Below are 24,811 nucleotides of genomic sequence, written 5' to 3'. Positions count from 1 at the left end.
TATGTCCGGGACCAAGCCAGGCTACTGAGGCTTTGGCCTCCACAGTGTATATTCCCAGATACCGAGAGGACAAAAGCTGAGCCTTTGACGGTACCACCTCAGTGACAAGTAGCTGAACCCCCAGCCGGAAGATTTTTATTTATTTATTTTTTTGCAGAGGATTTCAGCCTACCATATCCCAGGAGGCTTTGTGAGATAAACACCAGGCAAACGTGGTTTTGAGCAAAACGGGTTGAGAGAGTGATGGCACGAGGAGCAGTAGCAGTAAATTGCCATTGGGAACAACCTGCATGTCTGCCTTTTTTTTTTTTTTTTTTTATCTACCTCGACTCCGCCTCGCACACTCGGGCAGCTCTCGCGTCCTCCACCTCTCCTCGGTGGCCGCCATCAGCACGGTCATCATGTGATAGGTCTATGGTAATTGATGGATTACCTTCAGCGCAAATATATACTTGCAAGGGAGAGTGCCTGTTTCGCTAGAGGAAGTGGGTGGAGGGGGACTGTGAGGGCCCGTCAGGGTCATCATTCAGGATTACCTCTCACACACACATACACACACCGGAAATACTCTCATACACACACCTGATATCCTTTTCCATATCGTACTGAGATATCCTCATATAATATACTGAAATGTGCTAAGAATATATTGAAATATGCATTTTAGTAGTGTGCCTGACAATCAGTTCAGTAGTGTTTGAGGGTTTAAAAAAACAGGACTGTGTGGGAGAGCATCTCGGTTGTGTGTGTGTGGGTGAACGAGAGAACGCTTAAGTAGCACATTTGTGCAAACAAAATATGCGATGTGAAGGAGAAGATTCGGGTGAATGAAAAAAAACAGTAATTGGTGTAAGAGCTTTTCAGCGATGTGTGAGAATGTTTCAGTAATAAGTATGAGCTTTTCAGTAGTATTTGAGTGTTTCAGTTTTGTGTGTTTGTTTCAATAATTTGTATGAAAGCAGTTAATTAGTGTGAGTATTTCAGTAGTGTGTGTGTGTGTGTTTGTGTGTGAGCATTCGAGTTGTATGTCCGACAGCATTTATTTTGTGTGAGAGCTTTTCAGCAATGTGTGAGAATGTGTCAGTCATGTGTATGCACTTTTCAGTAGTGTATGAGTGTTTCCGTCTTGTGTGTGTGTTTTTCAATAGAGTGCATGAGAGCAGTTCATTAGCGTGTGAGTATTCCAGTCGTGTGTGTGAGCATTTCAGTTGTGCATCCGACAACATTTAATTTGTGGGTGCCAGAATTTCAGTTGTCCTTTTAGTCGTTGAGTAGTGTGAGAGTGCTTCAACAATTATACGAGTGAGAAAAATAATGAGTTGGTTGAGAGCATTTCAGTCGTGAGTATGTGAGTTTCAGCAGTGCACATTAGATTTGTTTAGTTATGTGTGGGTGGTTCAGTAGTATCATTTTCCTGTGAGAGCATGTCAGCATTGTGTATGAGAGCCTTTCAGTTGTTTGTATGAGCGGTAACCCTGAATTATGTCTCTGCCGGTCTCTCGCAAGAAAGTGTGCCCGGCGATTCCGTTCGCAGCCTTTCCTTCCGCCAGCAGCAAATGGAGAGGCATTATTTAACGCGACTATTTCCTGGTGAACGCATTAGCCTTCCCTTGTCTCTCTGCGGCTGCCTGCCACCACCGCCAGCGCATATTGCCTGTCTTCCCGAAACCAGAATGTAGTGAGGTCCGAAAGACGACGGGGGCGCCGAGGGCAAGCATATGCATTTCCTCACACAGTCACCCTCTATATAAACAAATGAGCCCTCTCCTTTTCCCAATCTCGGACCCCATCCACAACGTCCGCCGCACACTCATCACATCTGGACAACCCAGAAAAAAAACAAATAAATAAAAAAATCTGTAGGTAAACCATCCAGCCGGCATTCCCGCTGCCTTTCCTCCCTCCCTCTGTCTCTCTTCCTCCGGCTACAGCGGATGAGGGCTTAGCTCCCGTGCAAATCTGTCATTCTAAATTTGCAGCAGATTATGTTCTCTCCTGGGCGAGCCGGCGCTGATATATGATATGCAAGTCCACTATTGATTGCCTGCTCTGCCAGCGGAGGAGGGAGGCGAAATGAACTTGGAATGAACAGCATGCCTCAACTCATTGTGCGTATAATACTCTACTTAATCCCACATTTTTCTGTGCTATGGAATTCAATTGATCAATCATGTTCCACTGATGGTACCATTTCAGGGGCGTTATTGCCATTCTGCTCGGTTGCTTGACCTTTTTTCAATGGCTGAGGCCAGGGGATGAACCTGGCTCGCACCAAGAAATAGATCCACGGGGGGGAATGGAATCGAGAGCAGCAATTGTGTGTGTGTGTGTGTGTGTGTGTGTACGTGTAGACGGAATAGAGGGCGTGATGGCTGTGTTTTACGGGTAAAAATACCGTCTATTGACTTGTGTTTTGTGGTGCACATGGGAGAGCGAATTTTATTTTTTTCTTAGCCCCACCAAACGGTTATGTTTTTTGTTTGTTTGTTTGCAGTATTATACACACAAAAAAAGACAATTTTAGCTAAGCTACATGGAAATTTGGTTTCGCTGAGGGAATTCTGATAACCATTCTGAAATTGATTCGGTATGTCTGAATAAATAGAAATGTGACACACCATCGAGAAGAGTGGCATTGTCGAATGATGCATCAAAATCCTGAACAATGAAGCTATAGTTTCCAATGCTGAAACTCCTCACCGCTAAAAAAGTGTATGCTTCATCCTCAAACATCTTATGCCGACACCTCACCACGAAAATATATCTGCTTAAAGCCTTCTGTGGCTGGGGTATATCTCACCGGGTTGTCATGGGGACTTTCTATGCTGTAACGAAAGGTGCTAGCCACCAGCTAGCTCGCAAGCTAACAGGCTTTGGGGGATCCTCTCAGCTGGCGAATGGCTGGTGAGCTCGTTCGTGTCGTTACCTACTCTCTCGGTAATTGCATTAAGAGCCCCAAGTAGTTCTGCGAATTGTGACCGACGGGGAAGATGTACTGAATTTTCGGGATGTAGACATAGCTAGCTAGCTAACTGTGCAGCGTAGCGGCACAAATGAGGCTGGTAAAAATAACTACTTCACTAATTCTGTCGCTCTAGTTCATTTCATGTAGTGGTGGAGGGGTAACTAATGTCCTGCGCAAAATGTCATCATATTTAGCTCTGCACAAATAATGACAAACACAGAAATAGTGAAAAACAGTTAAAGGCTATTAGCTCTATTATTTTTGACCGGCCTAAGACTAGCATGATCTAAATCTGTGCAGAGGCAGGTTAGACTGTGCGCTGATAATTTTGCAAATGGCCATGAGCGATATTTCTACACACGTATTCATTTTTTAGGGTCTTTCAGTGCTGTTGACACGCTATACTGCTGATTACGAAAAATGGAATGTTAGAAACTAACTAAAAAGAGTGTTAGCCAAATATTATCATTATCTTCCCATAATGTAATTAGAACTGCTGTCTGTGTTTGAGTCCAAAATGGAGTCGTAAATTGCCTCATATCAGCAAGTCTAGGGAAAAAGATATACAGTCAAACAGAATCAATAGCAAGTGTTAGCGCATGCTTGCCCTGCCCAGCAGACACTTTGCTTAACAAAGCAAACCTTTTGTTGGTCCAATTTCTGTCAACAAGTCTGCCTCCATTTTTAGGAGAAATTTGTACCATCTTTCATCGGTTACGCCAATTATGCAAGTAAGTCATTACAAATTTGTAGCTTGACCAAAAAAAAAAAAAAAAAACATGACAGACTCAGCCTTTCAGCGGAATTAACAGTAAATCATGCATTTTCAGAATTCCCCATTAGGGGCTGATGTTTGACATATATCATATAAGATCGCTGCAATAAATCAAATTCATCCCTTTGACAGTCAGCGTGTCAAGTGGAGTGTGAAGCCCAACTGTCAGTGTGTGTGTGTGTGTGTGTGTGTGTGTGTGTGTGTGTGTGTGTGTGTGTGTGTGTGTCTCATTGACTGGTCTGTTTCATTTTCTCTGTGGTTTTTGCAATCCTTCTGGGCATCTCAGCAGGTATCCCCGCTATCACTCCCACAGCACCAAGCTGACTATGTTTCTTCGTCTTAACACCGCCGCGTGAGGAGATAAGCCCAGATAAAAACAAGCCGTGTCAAAACAGCCACTTTCACACGGCGTCCCTAAAGCAACGCGAGTTAATAACCTGCTTTGATCAACCCTGCGGAGCAGATGGATGCTTTCAGTGTTTCAAACTCCCACCGACAAACGCTAGCTCGTCCTTGCAGATGCTATAAAGTGCCTCATCGCGGTGAAAGCAAGTAGCCGGGCGCGAAAATGTATCGGGAGAGATTTGTTTGGAAATTCTTCTCGGAAATATATTTGTCATTTTCACGTGTTTTGGAGATTCATAAACGTATGCGTGATTTTCACATATTTGTTGATGTGTCAGCACACAAGTCTCAGATCTTCACACGTGTGGAAAGGCCATACCGCCTCCGTCCAGGAGGAGGCAGTGTTGCTGTCTCCACTGAACAGGAATGAGCCAGCTCCCGTTTTTTTTCCATTTAAAAATTGGAAAGTGAAAAACAGAAAACGAGTAGTTCCCCGATATTCTCTTATGTTTTTATTTAAAGCAAGTCGGGAAACAAAATATGACGGTAATTAGTTTCCCTTGAGCTTGTTTCAGATTGAAGCGGGAAGATGTTCTTCTGCGACTAGCTCTTATTGGAATTCTTTTGGCAATGATACGAACTGGGGTGGGGGGGGGATCATTTCTTCACAAATTTGTTTTAACAAATAAGGTAAAGGAAGTTTCATAAAATTCTTCCCAAATATGATGCTGCGAAGCATTATTTGACAAAGTTCAAAAGGGACATTTCTGGACAAGTCTGCAAAGACTTTGCGTTAAAATGGGGAAATGCTTATTTTTGTTATTTTAGAAGGCGAATTGAAGAGTTATTTTTAATTTGTTACATATTCAAGTTCAATTCGAGCTCCACAAATGCAAATACCGTTACCGAAAAGCAAACTTCAGACACTTGTATCATGATACTCTTCCATAAAATTGATCAGTAGATCACTGAACAAAAAGTCTATAAAAAATAGTCACTATTTGTACTACTGAAAAACCTTTTGAACGTGCCTGACCAATTTATATACCATTGAGATATTATTATATGTTCAATGAGGTACACCATAATTTTTTGTAAGCTAGCACCCCCGCCCTCCCTCCCCAAAAAGTGCAACAAATAGCAGCTGAAGAACGTTTTCGGGCATGAAGGTAAAGCAAGCTCCGAAGAAACAAATTTTCTTTCCCGACTCGTGTTAAAATAAACACATAAAAGAAGATGAGAAAAAGGCTCATTTTCCATTTTTCAAATTTCAATTTTGAAACGCGAAACGGGAACTGGCTCTACGGCTAACCGAAGTGCCCACTCCGAGCGCGCTCCAATGCTATCAAACGTCTCTGTTTTGCTTTGTCCCCGCGGGGGAGGTAAATGTCCTGCAGTGGCACGGTGGCACTCTCATGTCCTTCTTTCATCTCCACGTTTTCTCTGATAAGATAACCGAGGGGGCATCCAGGCGGGAGCTTGTTTGAAAGGCAAATGAATTCCTACACACCGCCTCGCTGTAAATCATCGGCCTTCCTTACACGGGGCCCTTTTCCTCATCCGTCGGCCGCTGATAGCTGGCATCATGAGAAATAGTGGATCATTTGTTGATTTTTTTTCTTTCCTTTTTTTCCCCCTAATGCATTTAAAGAAGAAATAGGAGGGGAGCACAAACAAAGTGGTATACCCAGAGGGTGAACACTGCTTCCCTGTAAGCTAGCTATATTTATGAAACCTATGATGCGGAAATGAGAGCGGTGGATACGGTGGGGGAGGGGGGTGAAAAGAAAGGGTGAGAGAGAGACTGCCTGAGCTGTTAAGATCCTGTTATGTTACATCGTGTTTATTAATTCGATTTAGCACCATCAGACAGTTTACTTATTGTCAGCAGGCATCAAGATGCTGCTTGATGCTTACACTCACGTCTTGTACCCCCCCCACACACACACACACACTCACACTCTTTTTTTTTCTATTTAATTTCAACTCTGGATGTTAATCTAGATAGAAGTGGGCTAACACGCACAACGTCACGTGATGAAAACTCAAAAGGCTGTTCATTAGATGACTGCTTCAAATCCTAAACTTGAATTTAATGACCCTGTAAAGGTGGGCTAAAGGATTTAGAAAAATAATCTCTATGCATTTTTTCCCCCTTAATATAGCAAGCTTTTTTTTTTTTTAACAAAGGTCCTCTTGTAGTTTTTAACGGAGAAATCAATAAGTTCATCTGTATTGCAAGAAACAATGTCAGATTTATTATACATAAATGTTTTGGTGTTAGGCAAATGAATCATGAATATCATGTGAAAAGACCTTGCGGTCTTTTAATTGTACACGACGACAACTTCACACAATTCTACCAAACAAGTGTGCCATAAACTTAAGTCAGTTTAAGGCAGTAATGCAAACAACCATAATATGTGGTTTTATCACTGCCATTTTTCAGAAAGCAATAATATGTAAACGTGACTTATATGTATGTATGTATGTATATGTAAACTGTACTTAGACACCAGATAAACAAATTAAAAAAAATAATCAGAGTGGAAGATAATGTCTGAAAGCGGGAGAAAAGACGCACTACTGGTTGTTGTGCTATAACGCTAAGCCGTTTTTCACCATCTCAAGGTTGTTTTTTTTTGTTTTTTTTTTTGGGCGACCAGTGATGCGCTTTGGCATACAAAGTAAGAGCTCAGGCGCCTTCTTTTGACTCAGTGGTTATCCGATTAATTATTACTACTTGGCCCATTATTACAACTTGAGTGTGTGGTTAGCTCGCTAGCTATGCATACACCCTGAAAATGCCTCCACCCTACATGTCACAATTTACAAAACAGCTTGGTACAATTAACGGTGTCGGACGAGCCTGCCGCCCATTCACAAGCTGATGGGAACCCTGGGTGTCTGTTAGCACGTGAGCTAACTGGTGGCTTGTCAGTTGTCCCCATTATTACAACTTGGGCATGTGGTTAGCTAGCTAGCTAAGACTACACCCTGAAAATGCCTCTACCCTACATGTCACGACATACAAAACAGCTTGGTATAATTAACGGCATCAGACGAGCCCGCTCTCCATCCGCTGGCTGATCGGAGCCCCGGATGCCTGTTAGCTCGCGAGCTAGCTGGTGGTAGTGCCATTTGTCAAGTCATCACGTCACAGAAAGCAGACTACATTCCAGCCACCAGAGGCTATAAGCAGAAACATTTTTTCGCAGCTCAAATTACCTCCTACCTTTTCCTTTACTCTCTGCTCACCATGCGTACCACCGCCCAAACTCCCTATTTCAGCAATTCTGTCAAACCTCTTTGTCCCTCAAGCCGACTTTTGGTCGATCTTTTCAATTTTCAATACTCAACAAACAAACTCAACTCTGGCGCGTCTCTGAAAATTTGGCAGGGTTGGTCACAACACTTCACTCTGTGTTGTGTCAAACATTTATTTTTACCTTACTGGTCCTTTAGATAGGAAATTCAAAATGTCCATCCAGACAGTTATCAAGTGCACCCCTGTCCTGCTTTTTTATACGACTTCTCATTTGCTCAGCTCTCCGGAACCAGCCTGCCGTTTAGCATTTTAGAGTTTTTTGTTTTTTTTGGTGGAAACATAATTATTCCCCTTGCCTTATTCTCCCTCCTCAAGCTGAGTAATGCGTCGCTCCATTAATTCTCAGCGTCGCTGCCCATAATTGACTTTTCCCTGACATGATTCCTTCTCCATCCAGCGAAGTGCCTCTCCGTATATGAATTTATTTACTTCTTTATTTATTTGTTTATCTGTGTGTGTTTGTATCGTAAAGGGTGCCACCGTTTGCCGCTGTGTCACGACGAGCCATGTTGCCGAATGCAAATGGTGAACACGCGCAAGACCTGAAAAAATAAGATGAGGCTGATAAGAAGAAGTGGGAGGGGTGGGGGGAGTCTTTTATGTCCGCTTCTAACGCTGTGGCCTCTTCTTGTCTCCATGTTACGCTCTGTGGACCCTCTTATACCTGCGCTTTTTTTTTCCTTCTCTTCCTTCCGCCACCCCCGTCCTCCCATCATGGCGCTCATGATGCTATTTATTTCTCTTTTGCCGTGGGTGCATTTATTTTCCAAAGCGCGCTGCTATCGACTCATTGCCACGGAGCGGCTTGGCTAGCCAACCAGTGGCGGCTCAGGTTAAAAGCCGCATGTTAACTGATTTAAACTCGGCCAGCGGGTCGCGTGTGTTAAAATGCTACATACGCCGTACAATCATCCCACACGGCCAAATATCGCATGCGGACAAATCAAAACACGGACCCCTGTAATCAGTTTGCCTTGGCTCTCCCGCATACAGTCTCTCGTTCTTTTATGTCACGACTTAACAGCCCCGCCAGGCCGTATTTTCATTTTCTCATCAGCTTCCTCTGCAGCCGTGCTACAATCACAAGTTATGACCTTTGTTCTTGCTCTGATTTATCACCATAGCTCCCGACTGGCCTGTCCTCCCGAGAGCTCCTCCACTGGACTCCATTCAGGATGTGCTGAGCCAAAGCTGAGGTCACATCAACCCGCCCTGGCCCGACTACTGTAGTAGAAGGTAAATCTACATGAAGCTGTCTCCCATTTTAATTCACTCCCGGCTTTATTATTATTATTATTTTTTTTTTACTGTACCACCCCAAGACACAACCGCACAAAAACTTTTCACATCCTTTATACGTAATTTGGAAAAGCTACGTAGTTAAAATCCCACTGTACATCCCATACAGCCCCCCAAAAAGTGTTGTTTTTTGTTTGTTTTTCTGGGGTAGTTGTGGAGCAACACATCACAACAATACATCGTTCGAAACAATACGCCATTATTATTGATCATTCATTCATTCCGTATTGATTATGGAAGATCCATTAGCTGACAGTGCTCGGGTATTTTGTAATTATGCGACAGCAAGTGATGACTGCGTTTGTTATCATTCACTTATTCCTTTCTTCATAATCGACTATATCGGGATTTTGAGACGACTATCCAACTCCTCCATATTGAAACTAACAATAATTCACACATTACTTAATGCCTAATCACCATCCAGTGATTTAGACTTTTTACTGAACTATAAAGGTCCACTGTATAAAAATGGAGTCATTCACTTATTCTCGTTATAAAAATCACGACATATAACGCTACTCTGATAATCACGATACAGGAATTTTTAGTGTTTTTTTTTTTTTTAAATGCAGTCCCTTTTTCATGGACTCTATACTGAACTAAATAGTCCACAAGGCCTCACGCTGACCTGTTACTTTATTACCCCAGAAAAGCACCTTTTTGGTAACGAAGTGTAACACGAAATGTGTACGAGACCTCATAAATCGCACCTTCTGTCTCTAATTGTTTTTTTGGGTTTTCTTTTTTTTTGTTTTGTTTCTTCTTGGGCGTCTGGGTTTCTTGTCTGTCGTATTGTTAGAGGCACAAGATGGAGCCAGAGATGGCAGTTTTTCTCCCCCCCCCCCCCCGATGATATTTATCATTTACCATTGTCCATAGTACAACAAAAAAGTGCTTTTCAGAAAAAGGCAAGCCCCTTTAACTATTTCAGGGACAGCGGTCACTCCAGTGGACAGCTTATCATGTTATCAGGTTACAGGCTGCATGAAAGGGTTCAAATGTATTGTACCTACAAGGTAAATACAACATGTACCGAGATGAATGTTTGAAAAGCAACAATCCTAAAAAAAAATTTTTTTTTAAAAACCCTTCACTATAAATGTACTTTACAATCATATTAAATACAACTGAACTGCATTGAGACAGTGATTCTTTCAGCTACCTCTAGAGGGAGTTTTGGTACCAGTCGTAATAGCTCATATCAGATGAATCTATTTGATATTTTCTACAAAATAAAAATCCCTACGCAGCGATTCATTTCGACGAGCCCCCGGAACCGTACCACGACAGGACACGTGTGACTATGGCACAGCCGTTGTCACCGAATCCTCTTGGCATCCGCTCCCAAGGCAGGTTTAAATGACTGAGCGCGCGAGTACAACGAGGCTAATTTTCCCTACTTTGCTTTTAATGCATTTGGCAAGGAGCAACATTCCATTTCCTGTAATGAGATACACAAATAAATCTGGCTATGGATAGATTTGGAGTGAAGTGGCGGTGGCGGCGGCGACGCTGGCGGCGGGGGCTAAAGGACACCTTCTTCCCAGCGTTGTCGTAATTGGTATCGCTGCTCGCAGACATGCAAACCAATCTCTGCGCAGATAGGGTTGAGACTCCTTTTTTTTCCTCTCACTCCCCCCCCCCCCTCCCCTTAAGGCTATTTCTTTTGTCTTTTCGATAGCTTGCACATCCACGATAGAGCGAAGGAAAAGGGGGGGGGGCTGTTAATTTGTGAATTAATAGCTTCCTTCTCGGCAGAATTGCAAATTCCTTTAAATGTCACCATGTTCGCCGGCTGAAGAGCATTCGGGGGGAGGGATCTCATTTCTTTCATACAGATACATATGCTTGCACAAATGCAAAAAAAAAAGGAAAAATACATCCCCCTTTGATCCCCACACCCCCTCCCTCCCTCGAAACATGCTCCTGAAGTTCATCTTGGGTGCACATCATCTTTTTCCTCCTTTCAAATGATGACCACTCATTTGTGAACCCTTCGTCGCCACGACAGCCTGACTCCATAATCTTGTCGACAGTCATGCATGCTTTAAGTTAAAAACATGCATGCAGCTAACCCCCGCCCTCCTCGATTCGAAATCCTTTTTTTAACCCCCCCAGACAAAAATGTTATCCGTGGCATTTTTACAGTAACACAAATCATTTATGGGCAGTTTCAGTCATCAACATATTGCATCACTGGTGGAAAATTATTCTCTCTCAATCATATTGACCAGCATGCCATTTCCATTCATTTTAGCTCAGTTACTTCATCCCGTGAAGGGCAAAAAAACCCCAGCAAGGACATCAAGTACTGCTTGACCCTCTTAAAAAAAAAAAAAAAAAGAGAGAAAAAAGGAATATTGGAAGCTATAACTTACAATGTCCTATTTTCCTTCCGTCCAAGTGGTTGCCAGTCCAGAGAACTAAAGAGACAGAAACATAAAAGGGATTTGGTCTTTTTTTTTTCTTTTTTGATCAAATGTTGAAACACACAAACACACATGCTCTGACTCTACCGTCACTCTGTTGCTACACTTGTTCGGGTCTCCGCTGGGAACATGTTAATTCACAGGCATTTTAAAAAAAAAAAGGAAATTGTTTGCACATCCAATAATCTATTAGCCCTCGAGCAGTGTGTGTACACAATGAGAAAATCCGTCTCGGACCGGTTTGCCTTCCGTTAATCTATGAATGTATCTGCACGTTTTCTTTGCCAAACCGACAAGTCGTACTTTTTTTTGTTAAAATGCTACGTACGCTGTCATCTAAAAATAGCATGATTAATTGTGGATGGTTAATTTGCCCTTGTAGCGTGTCAGTTGAGAGCACTCTAAAATAGAGTCGCGCGATAAAACACAGGGCATTAAAAAAAAAAGACTGTTTCAATCACAAAGCCCTTTCTGAGACGCCACTCGGAAACACGCTCGGCCTCGGCGGCTGTCAAAAATGCCGTCTTTCCTCAGCAACTACAGAGGGACGGGGAGGCGAAAGAGGGAATTTGAAAGAGAGAGCGCGTTCTCCGTTTCCTCACCTTCGTCTCTTTTTCTTTTCTCGCCGTTGGAGCGGGGGATTCCCAGGATGCCGTTGATGGAGTATGATCCTACGGGGTCGTTGGAGGCGCTGGTCACAGGCGGGGAGGCTGTGCTGGGTACTGATGGGGAAAAACTTGGGTCAGGCTCACTCCCTTTTCACGACCCCCCCCGAATTCATCCTACTGTAATAATCGCCAACAACTCAACACATTTTGTTCCCTCGCTTTATTTCAGTAATCGGATCAATAAATATACCGAGACGACGATTTCTCAGTCATCTGCAGTCATTTTTTTTTCGCAGAGGATAAAGAATATAGGCCTGTGAGATTTGTCAGATGGTGTCTCTGTGTGTTGGTTCCCCTTTTGTGTTGAAATATTCCTTTGGAAGGGTTCTAACACGCTAACACTGATGCGCTATATGTTAGCCTGTTCATGGTGTTTTGCATTGGATGTTAGCATTAAGCTAAGCAGGCTTTCATAAGGCATAAATGTGTGATTGTTTTTTTTTTTTAATAATCAATGTTGAATTCTCTCTGGGTGAGGTTTAGTTTCACACAATGGGTGGGGGCAACAAACAGCTTGGAGCCTCTTTTTTTGAAGAATGGTTCACGATACACCAAACTGCTGCTTATTTGGAAGTTTGCTGCTTTCAAATACTGATCGTAGCAAACATTTCTGTCGAAGCAAAACGTCGACCAAGTGGCGGCTTGTATCTCAGAAAGTTATGTACTACTATATGACTATTTTGTGAACTATGTAGTCACTGTATAAAAAATCCTAATCACTGTAAAAGGCTTTTAAAAGGATATTTTAACTATATCGTCCACTACATAAAAATATGTATGTAGGGATTTTTACATAGTCGATTTTATAGTCACGAATAAGTACTTTTAAAAATAACATTTTATTCAAGGTTTCTTTTTTTTTATTTTTATTTTTTTTATTTGAATTTTGGGGAGGCATTGGTCTTAGCCAGCTAGGTAAGACAAGGCAGCTTTATTTCTATTGCATATTTTGTACACAAGATAAATCAATGTGCTTCACAGAAGAAAAAGTGTCAGCATCTAAAACCAAGCACAACAGTTACTCAGAAATTTAGATTTATTTATTTTTGCCAATGCAATTATAATGGGCATCAGTCATATGTAGATTTTTGTGGGTCGGCCAGGGGCCTGTACCCTGTGAATATTGGGGGTGGACTATCTACTGGTTCAGGAATAAATGATTCAAAATTTTTATATTATGGACATAGACTGTCCTAAAAATTCCACCAAAAATCGCTAAATAATGTAAAAGCATTTTACAGACTATATATACAGTTTGTTTATATATATTTTATTTTATTTTTTAAATATACTGTAGTGGACTCTATATAGTAGTCCACCAAAATATCCACGTAAAAACCGACGATGTAGTTCATCAAAAAGTCAATAAAGTGTAGCGCGAAAAGAGTGAATGATTCCCAACACAGCCTGGGTGTGAATATTAACCGTGCTTTTCCGTTCATTCCAGCAAGTCCGAACTCTCACCTATGGTGTGTCCCGGCGTGGAAAGCGGCGTGACGGATCCATCGGGGGACGGGTGAAACTGCTGCTGGACTTTGGTGCGGATAATCCTGGTAAAGTGAACCATACACGCGCGCACACACACACACACACACACACACAGGATCAATCAATGTCGCCTCCCGAGCGTGGAGATTTCACAGCAGGCCGGGCCACTCCGGGACACTTTAAACACAGCTCATCATGTCCACTTAGGCCCCGTGCATGTGAAAGCACGCCGCGGTCCGAGGGCCCCGCTCGTATCCTCCCCATTCAGGTCCCAAATAGGCAATCGCTGGGTTTTAGGGTCAATCTCCGGGTTTGTGTGTGTGTGAGAGAGAGGCTGAATGGGGCCCTCCCGAGAATGTGCTTTTCAATCTAGCGGGAATTCTGAGCTCTGAAATATGATAAAGTCCATCCCCGCACACACACACACACACACACACACACACACACCAGGGGGACGATGTGATGTGTCGGGAAAGTCTTCATTGCACTTTGGTCTGAATGATCTTGCAAACAAAGCATGAAATCACATCAATTCACCTCAATGATCAGCTTCACTGACTCTACCTGGCCAAGTCTAATAATCCCCCCCCCCCCCCCCCACACCCCCGCTGCTTCTTTTTCCCTCTCTTCCACCCACATCCATTTCTGTCATATCTACTTGCTGGACCAGGTTTAGCCCAAACCTTTGCTGATAAAACACTCGCGGCCCAGCGACTGTTAAAATTCACAATCGGTGCGGCCCAAGTTCTTTTGCCCCGCATTTGATGAGTTACTTTCTCGGGGTTCCTGCGGATCATTAAGGAAAAAAAAATCTTAAAAGGCATTGAATCTCAAAACAAGGCCTCGGTTGGCATTAAAGAGACTGTGAAGACATGATGAGTGTGATTTTAAGGTTTGAAAATAGAAAATAGTCCCAAATCTCAAAATAAATTCACACTCTGAAAAAATGATTCATCTTCAATACACTGGCGGGTCTTGTTTTGTGGGATCTCTGAAATCCAGAAAAATCGGAATATTTGCTTGACCGCCACATTGGAGTGACACTGCAAAATTGCTGACTGGCAAGATGTTTTTTTTTGTTTTGTTTTTTGTGCCTGACCGTAGTTCTCAGTTTGAGAAGTTTACCGTGTCCTTTCTCAAAACAGAATCTGTTCTTGAAACGCCGAATTCCCAGAGCAGGCGTTGGCATAAAAATCTTTCCGGAGAGCTCCAGTGGAACTCGGCATCAACCAAAAACTTGACTGAGCACTCGATTCAGGTCGATGAGCATCATAATCTTACGCTCGCAGCCTTTGAACAACCTGAAACGACCAAATCTGCTCAAATGACCTTTCCTGTGATGCTAAATTCCAGTGCAGCCCTCTGGATAATCTTTGCGTGGTTTTCTTTTTTAAACCAACACGGATGCATTTCTTTCAGCGCATTAGATGAATTAAAAGTGAAGAAGATCGACGCGGTTCTTGCGCTCTTCCATTTGTCTGTGTGCAAGCCTTTGACGGAAAGAAAAACCTGTACCTCTCGGACTTTCTTGTTTTACCTCTCAATTAATTTCTCGCTCACCCCTCCGCCGTCTATTTTGATCTTTCCGAGGTTGTCCCGACAATTGGCCAGGCTTTCGTATGAGCATAATAAGATCGCTACAATGCGTTCAGGCAAACACACACACACACACACACACACGGACGCTGGGATTTGCACAAGCTCTTTTGTCGACGCCGATCGCATTACATTCACACCGTGACCGCGATAATCTTTTGATTGACATGCGAGCGCGACATCATTGAATAACAGTCGGCGTCGGGAATCCCGTGCCGAGGCCCCGACAGGTGTGACGAAAGAGAATTACAAGGTGGCGCGGCGTGTGTGCGCATGTGTGTGCTCGAGGCTCGGGCAGCGAGGGGTTAACGTCCTCAGGGATGGGGGGGGGGGGAATGTACACTGGTTTCATGTGTCTCATGTGTTCCCCCCCCCCCACCCCGCCTCTCCTCTTCCCCCCACCTTACCCCGTCCTCAACAAAAGGCCCCGCAGCCTCGTCCAGAAAACACACATCAATATTTTATTTGAATTTCTAACATCTCACCACAACGGTTATCTGACCGCATGGCTCGGGGGAGCCTCATAAATTCAAGGACTTTGTTTTGCAGTCCATGTTGTCGCTATTGAATAAGCAATTCTGGAAGGGGCGAATTAACGACTTTTGTGTTTTGGGCTGCTGTGGAAAGAAAGGAAAATCCCCAGAAGGAATATGAAAATGGGGATCAATAGTCGCGATTGGAGGACCCACGTGGCTTCGCGGGCAAACAGAAGGCAACCCTTGCCTCGTTGTCATCTTTAATAATTCACGGCGGGAAAACGGGTTTAAAAGCCGGGACATCCTCTTTAGTCAGGGGAGCAGAGGTCAGCCCCCTTGAACCGCAGAGACCACTGACTCACTGCTGCCTCGCTAAACAACAACCTCACAGGTGCATGCTGGACCCCTCCCACCACTTTTTTTTTTTTGTAACAGCAGTTATCATGAGACATTGTTGGCAAGTTAGAAAAACATACCTTTAGAGCTAATGTCAATTATTAACACCATCGACAAGCAAGTTTTTAAAAGTCAAGCCTATTTTAGCCGCAACAGGTCTCTCTCTCTCTCTCTCCCTCTCTGACACACACACACACACACACACACACACACACACACACGCATCCCTACATATACATGTATAGGGATTTCTCTCTCTCTTTCTCTCTCTTGCTGTGTGTGTGTGCGTGTGTGTGTGTGTGTGGACCTCACAGCTTCTTCTACCTTTAGTTGGACGTGTTATGAGACTCTCCTCAGCTCATTAAAATGTAATGCCGATGACCAGCTCTCTGGAACAGTGGCTCCTAACCAAAGTTCAACACTCCTCCAAGGGCACCCCCCCGCCCCCCCCCACTCCCTATCACCGCCACCAGCGTCATCACACTCTCTCGAAAGACACTTTAGTCCATTTAAGGCAGAAATGGGAAACTATTTCAAGCGACATAAAATAAATAGATTCACTTATCATTATCAGTGAAAACATACCCCCCCCCCACATTAGTGAGAGGTAAAAGAATAAGGACGCAATTAGGGTATTTTAAACAAGGTGTAAAATAGGTGTAATTGATCTTTTCTAAAATTATACATCCCCTTATAAAATAGTCAGTACACAGAAATAATGTCTCATTTCTGGTAGGAATGTAAACAATTTCCCGTAACATACATATATATTATCAAATACATTTGTATATCAATTAGTCTAATTATTTCGATGTACAGTACAGTACTACTACTACTAATAGTAATAACAAACATTTACCAAAACTAAAAAGCTACATACAATTAATATATTTTCTAAGGTGTTATCAATGAAAGATATTTAATCATAAGCGTAATCATAACCCACGTGTGGAAGTCATACAGAGCGTTTAAAGCTATATGAAATAAACATATATAGGATTTTACCTCAAAAACATGTTTTGTAAAAGGCATAATTGCCCATTCATGACGTGAATAGATTTCACTTTGGGCTATATTGATAACACTTATTTATTTAAAAAAAATAAATGATTGTATATATAATTTTAAAGCTAACGCACACACGCACGTTATAGTCACAGTAATAAGACTACGAACCCTACTGTGGACTATCAACTATTAGAATCACGGATAATGACAAATATGGTGTCGTCATCGTACGACCGAGCCCATTTACGATCGTCATCGAAACAATGTTCGTCTACATCCGGGTATTTCCAAATGAGAATAACAATTATTATTATGGCGATAACGAGGCGATTATCGTCCAATGGAGAGACGACATGTCGGCGACGTGTCCTCGCATGCGCTCCGCCTCTTGAAACATTTGGTGGGGCATTTCCCGCCGTCTGCACACCCCCTTACACCCTATTGATCGCTTTTTTTTTTTTTTTTTTTTTATCGAGACAGATGTGATTTTCTCTCTCTCTCTCTCTCTCTCACCCCCCCCCCCCCCGACACGTTGCGCGTCGGAGAGCCACAAGAGTCCAGGTGGGGGTGGGGGGTGGGGGGGGGATTGAATTGCACCTGCAACAGACCACCCGTGCCGACTACCCAAAACGGCCTTTTGAAAACTCGCAACTAGGACGCGTTGCGGAAAAATCACCCATTCGAGATGCGAATGATCAGGTCGTACCTGTTGATGGACGACACGCTGGGCACGGTGTCGTTGTCGCAAACGCCTTCGGCCAGTAGCCGGTCCCGGATCTCCCAGGCGAACATGGTCGGGTTCTGGCGCTTGTACTCTGCAATCTTATCCACCACTTTCGGAGTCGCCACCTTCGGTTTGGAGCCCCCGATCACCCCCGGTTTAATACTGCCCGTCTCGTAGTACCTGCACACAGTTGCACGTTTAATATCGTCAACGAGTCATCCACGTTAGCTTTCCCCCCCCCCCCCCCCCTTTTTAAATTTTTTTTTGTGGTTAGTGCATGGATTCAATTGTTTTTTTTTTAATCATGGCGCTGAGTGCATAGGAGTGGGTTTAAAAAAAAGTGTGCATGCATGACATGCCACCATGACGTATTATTCTTCTTCTTCCTAAAAATAAAATAAAATAAATTTAAAAAAGCAATGTTTCTGACAAACATTCAGTGTGTGTGCATTGAAATACCTCTGAAATGCCTTCTGATAGCTGGGAAAAAAAATATATTTCAAAATATTACCTCTCGTGCTCACGTGTGTTTGGAATTACATATCAAAGTGTTCCCGTTTCGAAAAGCTCCCCCCCAAAAATAGCAGTGTGCAAGCCAAAAATCAAATAAAATAATAATAATAAATAATAAATAATAAAATCTGCCTTCGCACTATGCTGAGGTTGGAATGGAGCTGCAAGATTGATGATTTTGACACGTCGTGCGTGCGTGCGTGCGTGGGTCCTTTTGTTCCTTTTTTTTTTTTTTTTTTACCTGCCGAGGATTTTGCTGACGCAGCCGTGACTGACCCGTAGCTGTCGGGAAATGTCACACGGCCGGACCCCTTGGTGTGCCAGCTCCACAATCCTCTGCCGCACCACGTCCGGGAGGGGTCGGCCGTTCACGAACACCCCACCGAGCTGGTTCACGCCGCCGTGCCCTGCGTGGGATACAACAGCGGCACCGGGGAGGGGAGCATAACATTACATACCTGAAGAAGGTCTCACCTGCCTTCTTTCGGGCTTTTCGTTCGCGTTCGTTGGGGAAATGCGGATGCGCAAAAAAAGTATTTAAATAGTATTATTATTATTTTTTTGTTATTGCCTGGTTCTGCTTCGGTCGTATTTTCCAAGATCAGCTCGTGCGGTGCAACACATGTGGCGCGTTTTACGTTTCAACCTGTTTAATTTTCCCTGCACGATTACGGTAAATAATTAAAATGACCTTTGATCACTCATATTACAAACGCCGATAAATAATTGACGTGCAGGCCGGGGGCTCCTCTCAAGCTGTATTTTGTTAATGCTTCAATTCTTGTTATTTTATTTTAGCACTGTAATGAGAAATTGTTTGGCATCATTTACACACACTGATCTCCGTAATGTGATGTCACACGTAATAAAAAAAAAAAGCTTTGTATTCAAATTGAGCACTTGAAAAAATATGAAACAAAAGAGCCTTAAAAAAAAGTAAAAAAAATTGTATTTTGGTGTTCTTGGAAGAATTTGTAAGATGTGAGTGATCCAACGTTGAATATTTTTTAAGGATGATTCCAATCATACTCAGGGGCTATTTTTAAATGCAGAATTATGAAGCCAAAATGAAATAGTGACATCATCGCCGTTGAATTTCTGCTCAACAAAATTCGATTTTTCGAACGAATTCTGCCATATTTTCATTGCTCTTTCCAGATATTAATTCGACTGATTTTCTTTCCCTGCGCATCAAAAAAAAAAGCACCAAATTGAAAAAAGAATCTCGACTTTTTTCAATTCGCGCACAATATACGAAATAATCAACTTAGGTGAAAGCCAGCATTATAAAATCAAATCAAATCAAATAGAATCTCACACAAACTCGTACAAAAAAAGAACAGAAGCCATTTCATCCCTTAACGTGTTTTTGCAGCCAAACTCGAAGCAGCTTTTCATTTCAAAACTATCGCAGATTTTTTATTTTGGTCTTCTTTTATTTGCGATATTTTCAAAAAGACTCACGGTGCATGGCGGAGAAGGGGTCTGCCTTGCAGTGAATATCCATGGGATAGCAGAGCAAAGAAAGGTAATCGACTGAGGTCGCCGTCTCGCCTCGATGGTGCAGCAGCCGTCAAAGAGGAGAAAATGTTCAAAAAACAAGCCAACCAGTCCGTGTGGCCGATAGAGTCCGCGCGAGCTGCCGTACGAGCGCAGCAACTTCTCAGCTCTTCAAAGAAAGAAAGAATTCGTCCGTGTAAAAAAAGAAAAAACAAAAAAAAGAAGAAGAAGAAAGAAAAAATCTTAAAATAAAATAAAAACACAAAACGAGTACGTGGGTGGTGGTAGTGGCGGTGGTGGTGGTGGGTGTTGTCAGGTGCAGAGCATGACCCACGCGTGCGGCTGCGGAAAATCGGACTTTCCTTCCACGCGGGTCCCGACCGAGCAGCCGACAAATCCTACTTCGGCGGCGGCGAGCAGGAGCGGCGGCGTGGGGTCCCCCCGGTGGCTGGGTCGGAGGAAAGAACACGGCCCCCCTCAAAAAATACAAGGGGGTGGGCGCGTGGGGCGGGAGAGGGGGGTGGTTGAGGGGTGGTACGGTTGAGGGGGGGGGGCGGAGATGACAACAAGCGGGTCCCCCTCTCCTCCGGAATGGACCGTGCCTGCCTGCCTGCCTGCCTGAGCTTTGGGCTGAGAATGAAGCCCCGCTCGCTTGTGTGTCTGTTTCTAAAAGTCCCACAGACACCCCCACCCCACTCCCACACCTCCACACCCACTGCCCTCCTTCACCCTCCTCCTCCTCCTTCTTCTTCTTCTTCTTCTTCTTCTTCTTCTATCACTCCATCCCACAGATCCTCTCCGCATAGAGATGGATGACTTGTCAGACAAAGGCAATAGATTCCAACACTTTGTGATTCGCCCACGCAAAAGAGAGAAAGGGAGAGAGAGAGAGGGAAAAAAAGATGCAGCTCAAACGAGAGCATCCGACAGTCAGGAAGAAGAGGGAGACTGAATGGGAAATGATGAGACAATTTTTTTGGGGGGGTTTGTTTTAAGACGGAATTAAAAGGCGGTTTTTGTTGTTTCAAGTGCTGCTTTCTCAAGACGTCCAGTACAAATGACACGTGTGCGAACCTTGCAAAAGTGCACAGAATCGTGTACAAGTGTTTGAACCCCCCCCCCCCCAATTTTATTTTCGCGATGTACTGTAGTTTTTTTTAATATACTTTATTTCAGTGCAGGTTGGGACCTCTTCAAAATTTTTTTCAATCAGGGGCTTCATGGAGTCTCACTAAATGCGACCAACAATGGCACATGTCTCTTTGATGACTTGTATTTAAAATCAAAAACAAACCCAAAAAAACCCCCCAAACACATTTGAACATGTGAACTGCTGTCAGGTGATTATAATAATACTTTTAAAAATTGACTTTAAGTTTGTCATTGGGTGCCTTTTTCCTGGAAGGGTGCATGTCATGCCCCTTATATGTTTGAAGAAATTAATTTAATAGACTCGCCAGTGTGCTACGTTTTGATGACTTTCATTCAAAATATATGAATATTCACGATGTGCACGCACGCTGTGCAAAAATTGCGAAAATTTTAATTGAACGAGCCCATCAATGATACTCGTGCAGCTCTTCGGCCGATTGAAAAAAAAAATTAAAAATAGCAAAATAGCACGTAGTATACAACTGATGTGATGGGCGGGGGGGGGGGGGGAATCAAGACTATCTCCACCCACCCCTATATTATGTTCTTCCAGTTCACTGTAAATTGCAGGTGTATTATGTCTATCAGGTGTCACGTAAAGAGTCACAAATGGAGGGGGGGGGGGGGGGTGAGAATCAGGACACTTTTTCTGCACTTAATGACTTGTATTTTAAAATCTATGAATAGCACTCATAACATGCAATTGATGTAAACGTGTACGCGTCCTTCAAAGCCCCCCCCCCCCCAAAAAAATCAAAATGGCTTTATTATATGTCAAAATCTGTTTTAACTCTTTATGACGGCTTTTCTTATCAAGAGCTGGATAAAATCTAAAATTACATTGAATGGGGCACTATGATAATTTGAATATTGAAAAATACAGCACCTATATTTGTTGTGAAAATGTTGGCTGCTTTAGAATGGACTTAAACAATATCATATCACTGTTTCAGTCATGTTCTCTGTACAGTTGAGTAGACCGAGAACCTTTTTTTCCCCTGTCAGTTGCTTATACAAAATTCAACTAAATGGATGAAAAAGCAATGGGACCAACAATGACACTTGTGGTACTTTTGGATGACTTGCATTCGGGTCAAAGTTATTAATGTGAGCAGATTATCAGTTTAAAGTGTAACAAAAATATTTGTAGTTTTTCATATATGTCATTTTTTACCCCCGAGTGACTTGAAAACAAGGGTGCAAGGTGGGCGGGGCATAGAATGTTCCTCTCGATGTATGAAAAAAAATGCAAGCAGCACCACTATTCGTGCTGATTCTAAAACAAGATAGCTGATGTCTTATAAAACAAATAATTAGAATTTTTTTTCAAACATGTTTTCTGTTCTTAATTATAGGTGGTTCAAAACTTTATTCTACCAGGGACCACTAATTAAAATAAAAACACACAATGCAACACTTCTGTGTTATTTAGTCTGGACATTGTGACTTATTGTAAAAAATAAATAAATAAAATAAAATAAATAAAAAGAAATTTGTATTTTACCCCAAATTCCACTTTGGCCTTTCATGGCCGCCTGCAGTGAGTGAGTCACGACTAGGCCATCATCATCATTTTCTTCATCATCTTCATCATCATCCACTCCGCGACTATACGCGGTGGTGCTCTGTAGATGGCGCTCACACAGCAGCTTTGTGGTGTCCGTGCATTCCGCTGTTCAGGCGACTCACTTGCAGCTCGGCCGGGTCAAAGTTCGGGAGTAAACCTACTGTAGCTGGAGGAAAAATCCACTACCCCCCCCCCCCCCCCCCCCCCCGCCTTTCATAATCTCTTCCGCTCGGACTCAATCCGTTCGGAGAACAAAGGGTTACAAAAAGTGTGTGTGTGTGCGTGTTTAAAAGCACGTGGTCATATACAGTAAATATTCATAACCTTCGATTTGACCATGTGTGCGTCGTGACGTCGTAAATAATCAAAATAGGAGAAATGATAGACAAAAAGGTTGCAGTCAAAGTCACACACAGACGAGTAATAGTACTTAGGAGATAATCTTTATTTTTGTCAAACTACAAAACACAAAGCCTATTGTTCGGAATTATGTATTTTAGCTGTACTTACATTGATAATATATATAGTACATATTCATATGGAATCAGTTTGTTTCTTGTATTGACTTTGAAAGTAAGAATGAAGCAGCTTCCATACACACCATTTATTGTTTTTGTATGACATATCCGTGGTTGTGCTTAGTAGTTCATCTGATGTCTGGTTTTATCATTTCGCAACCAAACAATGTAAATGATTTACAATACATGATGTGTTTGCATTGTACAATACAAGTCACGTTTGTTTGTGTAGCATATTTCACAACACCCCCCCCCCCTCCCAAAAAGAAAATTGTAATGCAACTACAAAAATTGAAAACAGTCTATCAAAGCACAAATTGGTGATACTGACACATCGACAGTAGACGTCAGAAAACAATAGGACAGTGTCAATCTCGCGTTGGGTCAAAATCCAAAAGAATAAAGATCCATGGCTGGTACAGTCTTAATAATCATTCTAATAACTGCAGCAGTCGTTTTCTCAATACTAACTACTGTATGATACATTTTTGTCGTGATTTATTTGTCCATGTATTGGATATATTTCACACCCTTTGACTTGATTGTACTTAGGTGCATTTCACTAAATATAAGGCATCTTCGAGATGAACTTATCTTTTTTTCTAAATAACAGTAGTAACATCATATAAATAATCTTAATACAGTAGTCATATTTTTTTTTCGTTTCTTCTTTTTTGGTGGGGTTTGGGGGTGTAGTCTTGGGGGGTGTTAGGAGCTTCTGGTACAATATGTAGCACCATGGGCTGTAATTTCACACGTCAGTGCACTTTTGCCCTAAAGCAGCTGCCCCCCCCCATCACACACACACACACACACACCCGCAATGTGCCCCCCGTCCCCGACTTTTTCTGCCAGGCCGCCCTCACTCCCACCCACCCATCCATTCATCCATCCATCCACCAACCACACCCAAAACAAATCTCATTCGTTTACCGTCTAAATTTAGATAATAGCGCCCCCTCCATAACCACCCCCCCTCCCACCCCATATCGATTCGTGATGCCGAATAAGGGGGAGAGCAAACAAATCTTCCGTTTTTACAAACCTGTGACCCGTGACGCACATTTCAACTCAATCGATCGTTGTTTTTTTTCCTCCTTTATTTAAAAAAAAAAAAATCTCTCTGCTGGGACCACCCGTTCACGTCCGCGCTGCAAATTTCACGCGGGCCAAAACATTAAGGCACACCTGCGCGAAACGCGCATTTTTCACCGATAATTATAATCAATAGCCCTCTATAGCTATTGATTGATTATCCTGGGAGGTGTTCCCAATATTTTGGTTGGATGCCAGTAAATTGGTGGTTCGAAGTTCAAATCGTGATCACCGTTTTTATTTTATTTTTTTATTTTTTTGCGTCATAATGTTCAGGCTGAAGTTCCGCCCCGTCAAAGCAGCGGAAGCAACAACAACAACACACAAACACCTCACGTGATGTTTGCCTTTCAGTTTGAGTCCACATGCTTGACAGCAGTGCGGATTGATTTTGCACTTGCTTTTAATTTCGTCATAATTAATGACATCATTACGCATTGATTTTCCCAGCCTTACTCCCTCACAACGAGGATTGTGAACTATGTTTTTCCAATCAAACCACATCAATAAAATAATCATTTACGATACTCTATTATTTTTTTATTAATTTCATCGAACTTATCTATTGGCGGTAGAATTATGGTAATTATATTTCCTCTCGCAAGTGGATCATTGTATTTTATGGGCCAAAGTCAACATCCCCAAATAAAATAAATACTATGAATATGTATATTTTGAGACGAAATGCAAAAGTAGAGCACGTGGTGCCGCGTCCAAGTTGGCGGGTGTGTCGAAAGAGGCGAGGCGGCGTTTCCTACCTGATCGAGCGGCACAGCGAGCCACGGTTCTCCCTTGTCTAATGGTGCGTCTCCCCCGATGCAGCCCACTACGTTTGCCCGGCCTCCCGCGCGCCCTCCCCGGCATGGGCGTCATGCTTCTCCTCGCTGGCTCGCCGGTTGTCTGAAGATTTTTTTTTTTTTTTTTTGAGCGATCATCCACAACTAAACGGCTTACACACACACACAC

General features: G+C 42.8%; 1 protein-coding gene and 1 long non-coding RNA gene across 3 annotated transcripts in view; one reads left to right on the top strand and one right to left on the bottom strand.

Moving 5' to 3' along the window:
- Nucleotides 1-13,307, top strand: part of LOC147199011 (uncharacterized) — an 84,304-nt gene extending 70,997 nt beyond the window's left edge. The window contains exons 3-4 of the long non-coding RNA XR_015101962.1: nucleotides 8,538-8,649; nucleotides 13,260-13,307. This is a non-coding gene — a long non-coding RNA (uncharacterized LOC147199011). The remainder of the gene's footprint in view (nucleotides 1-8,537; nucleotides 8,650-13,259) is intronic.
- Nucleotides 1-18,576, bottom strand: part of pax2a (paired box 2a) — a 34,585-nt gene extending 16,009 nt beyond the window's left edge. For both annotated transcript variants that reach the window (XM_086121309.1, XM_086121308.1), the window contains exons 1-5: nucleotides 18,255-18,576; nucleotides 17,483-17,680; nucleotides 13,277-13,362; nucleotides 11,747-11,866; nucleotides 11,094-11,138 (exon numbers count right to left, since the gene is read on the bottom strand). In XM_086121309.1, coding sequence (XP_085977435.1) covers nucleotides 11,094-11,138; nucleotides 11,747-11,866; nucleotides 13,277-13,362; nucleotides 17,483-17,568 — 337 coding nt within the window. In that variant the 5' untranslated portion in view covers nucleotides 17,569-17,680; nucleotides 18,255-18,576. The remainder of the gene's footprint in view (nucleotides 1-11,093; nucleotides 11,139-11,746; nucleotides 11,867-13,276; nucleotides 13,363-17,482; nucleotides 17,681-18,254) is intronic.
- Between the last annotated feature and the right edge of the window lie 6,235 nt (nucleotides 18,577-24,811).

The sequence above is a fragment of the Hippocampus guttulatus genome, chromosome 10 (assembly GCF_054856545.1).
Source record: "Hippocampus guttulatus isolate MCC_2025c chromosome 10, RoL_Hgut_1.0, whole genome shotgun sequence".
Classification (NCBI taxonomy): Eukaryota; Metazoa; Chordata; class Actinopteri; order Syngnathiformes; family Syngnathidae; genus Hippocampus; species Hippocampus guttulatus.
This window is presented reverse-complemented; position numbering and strand designations above follow the sequence as displayed.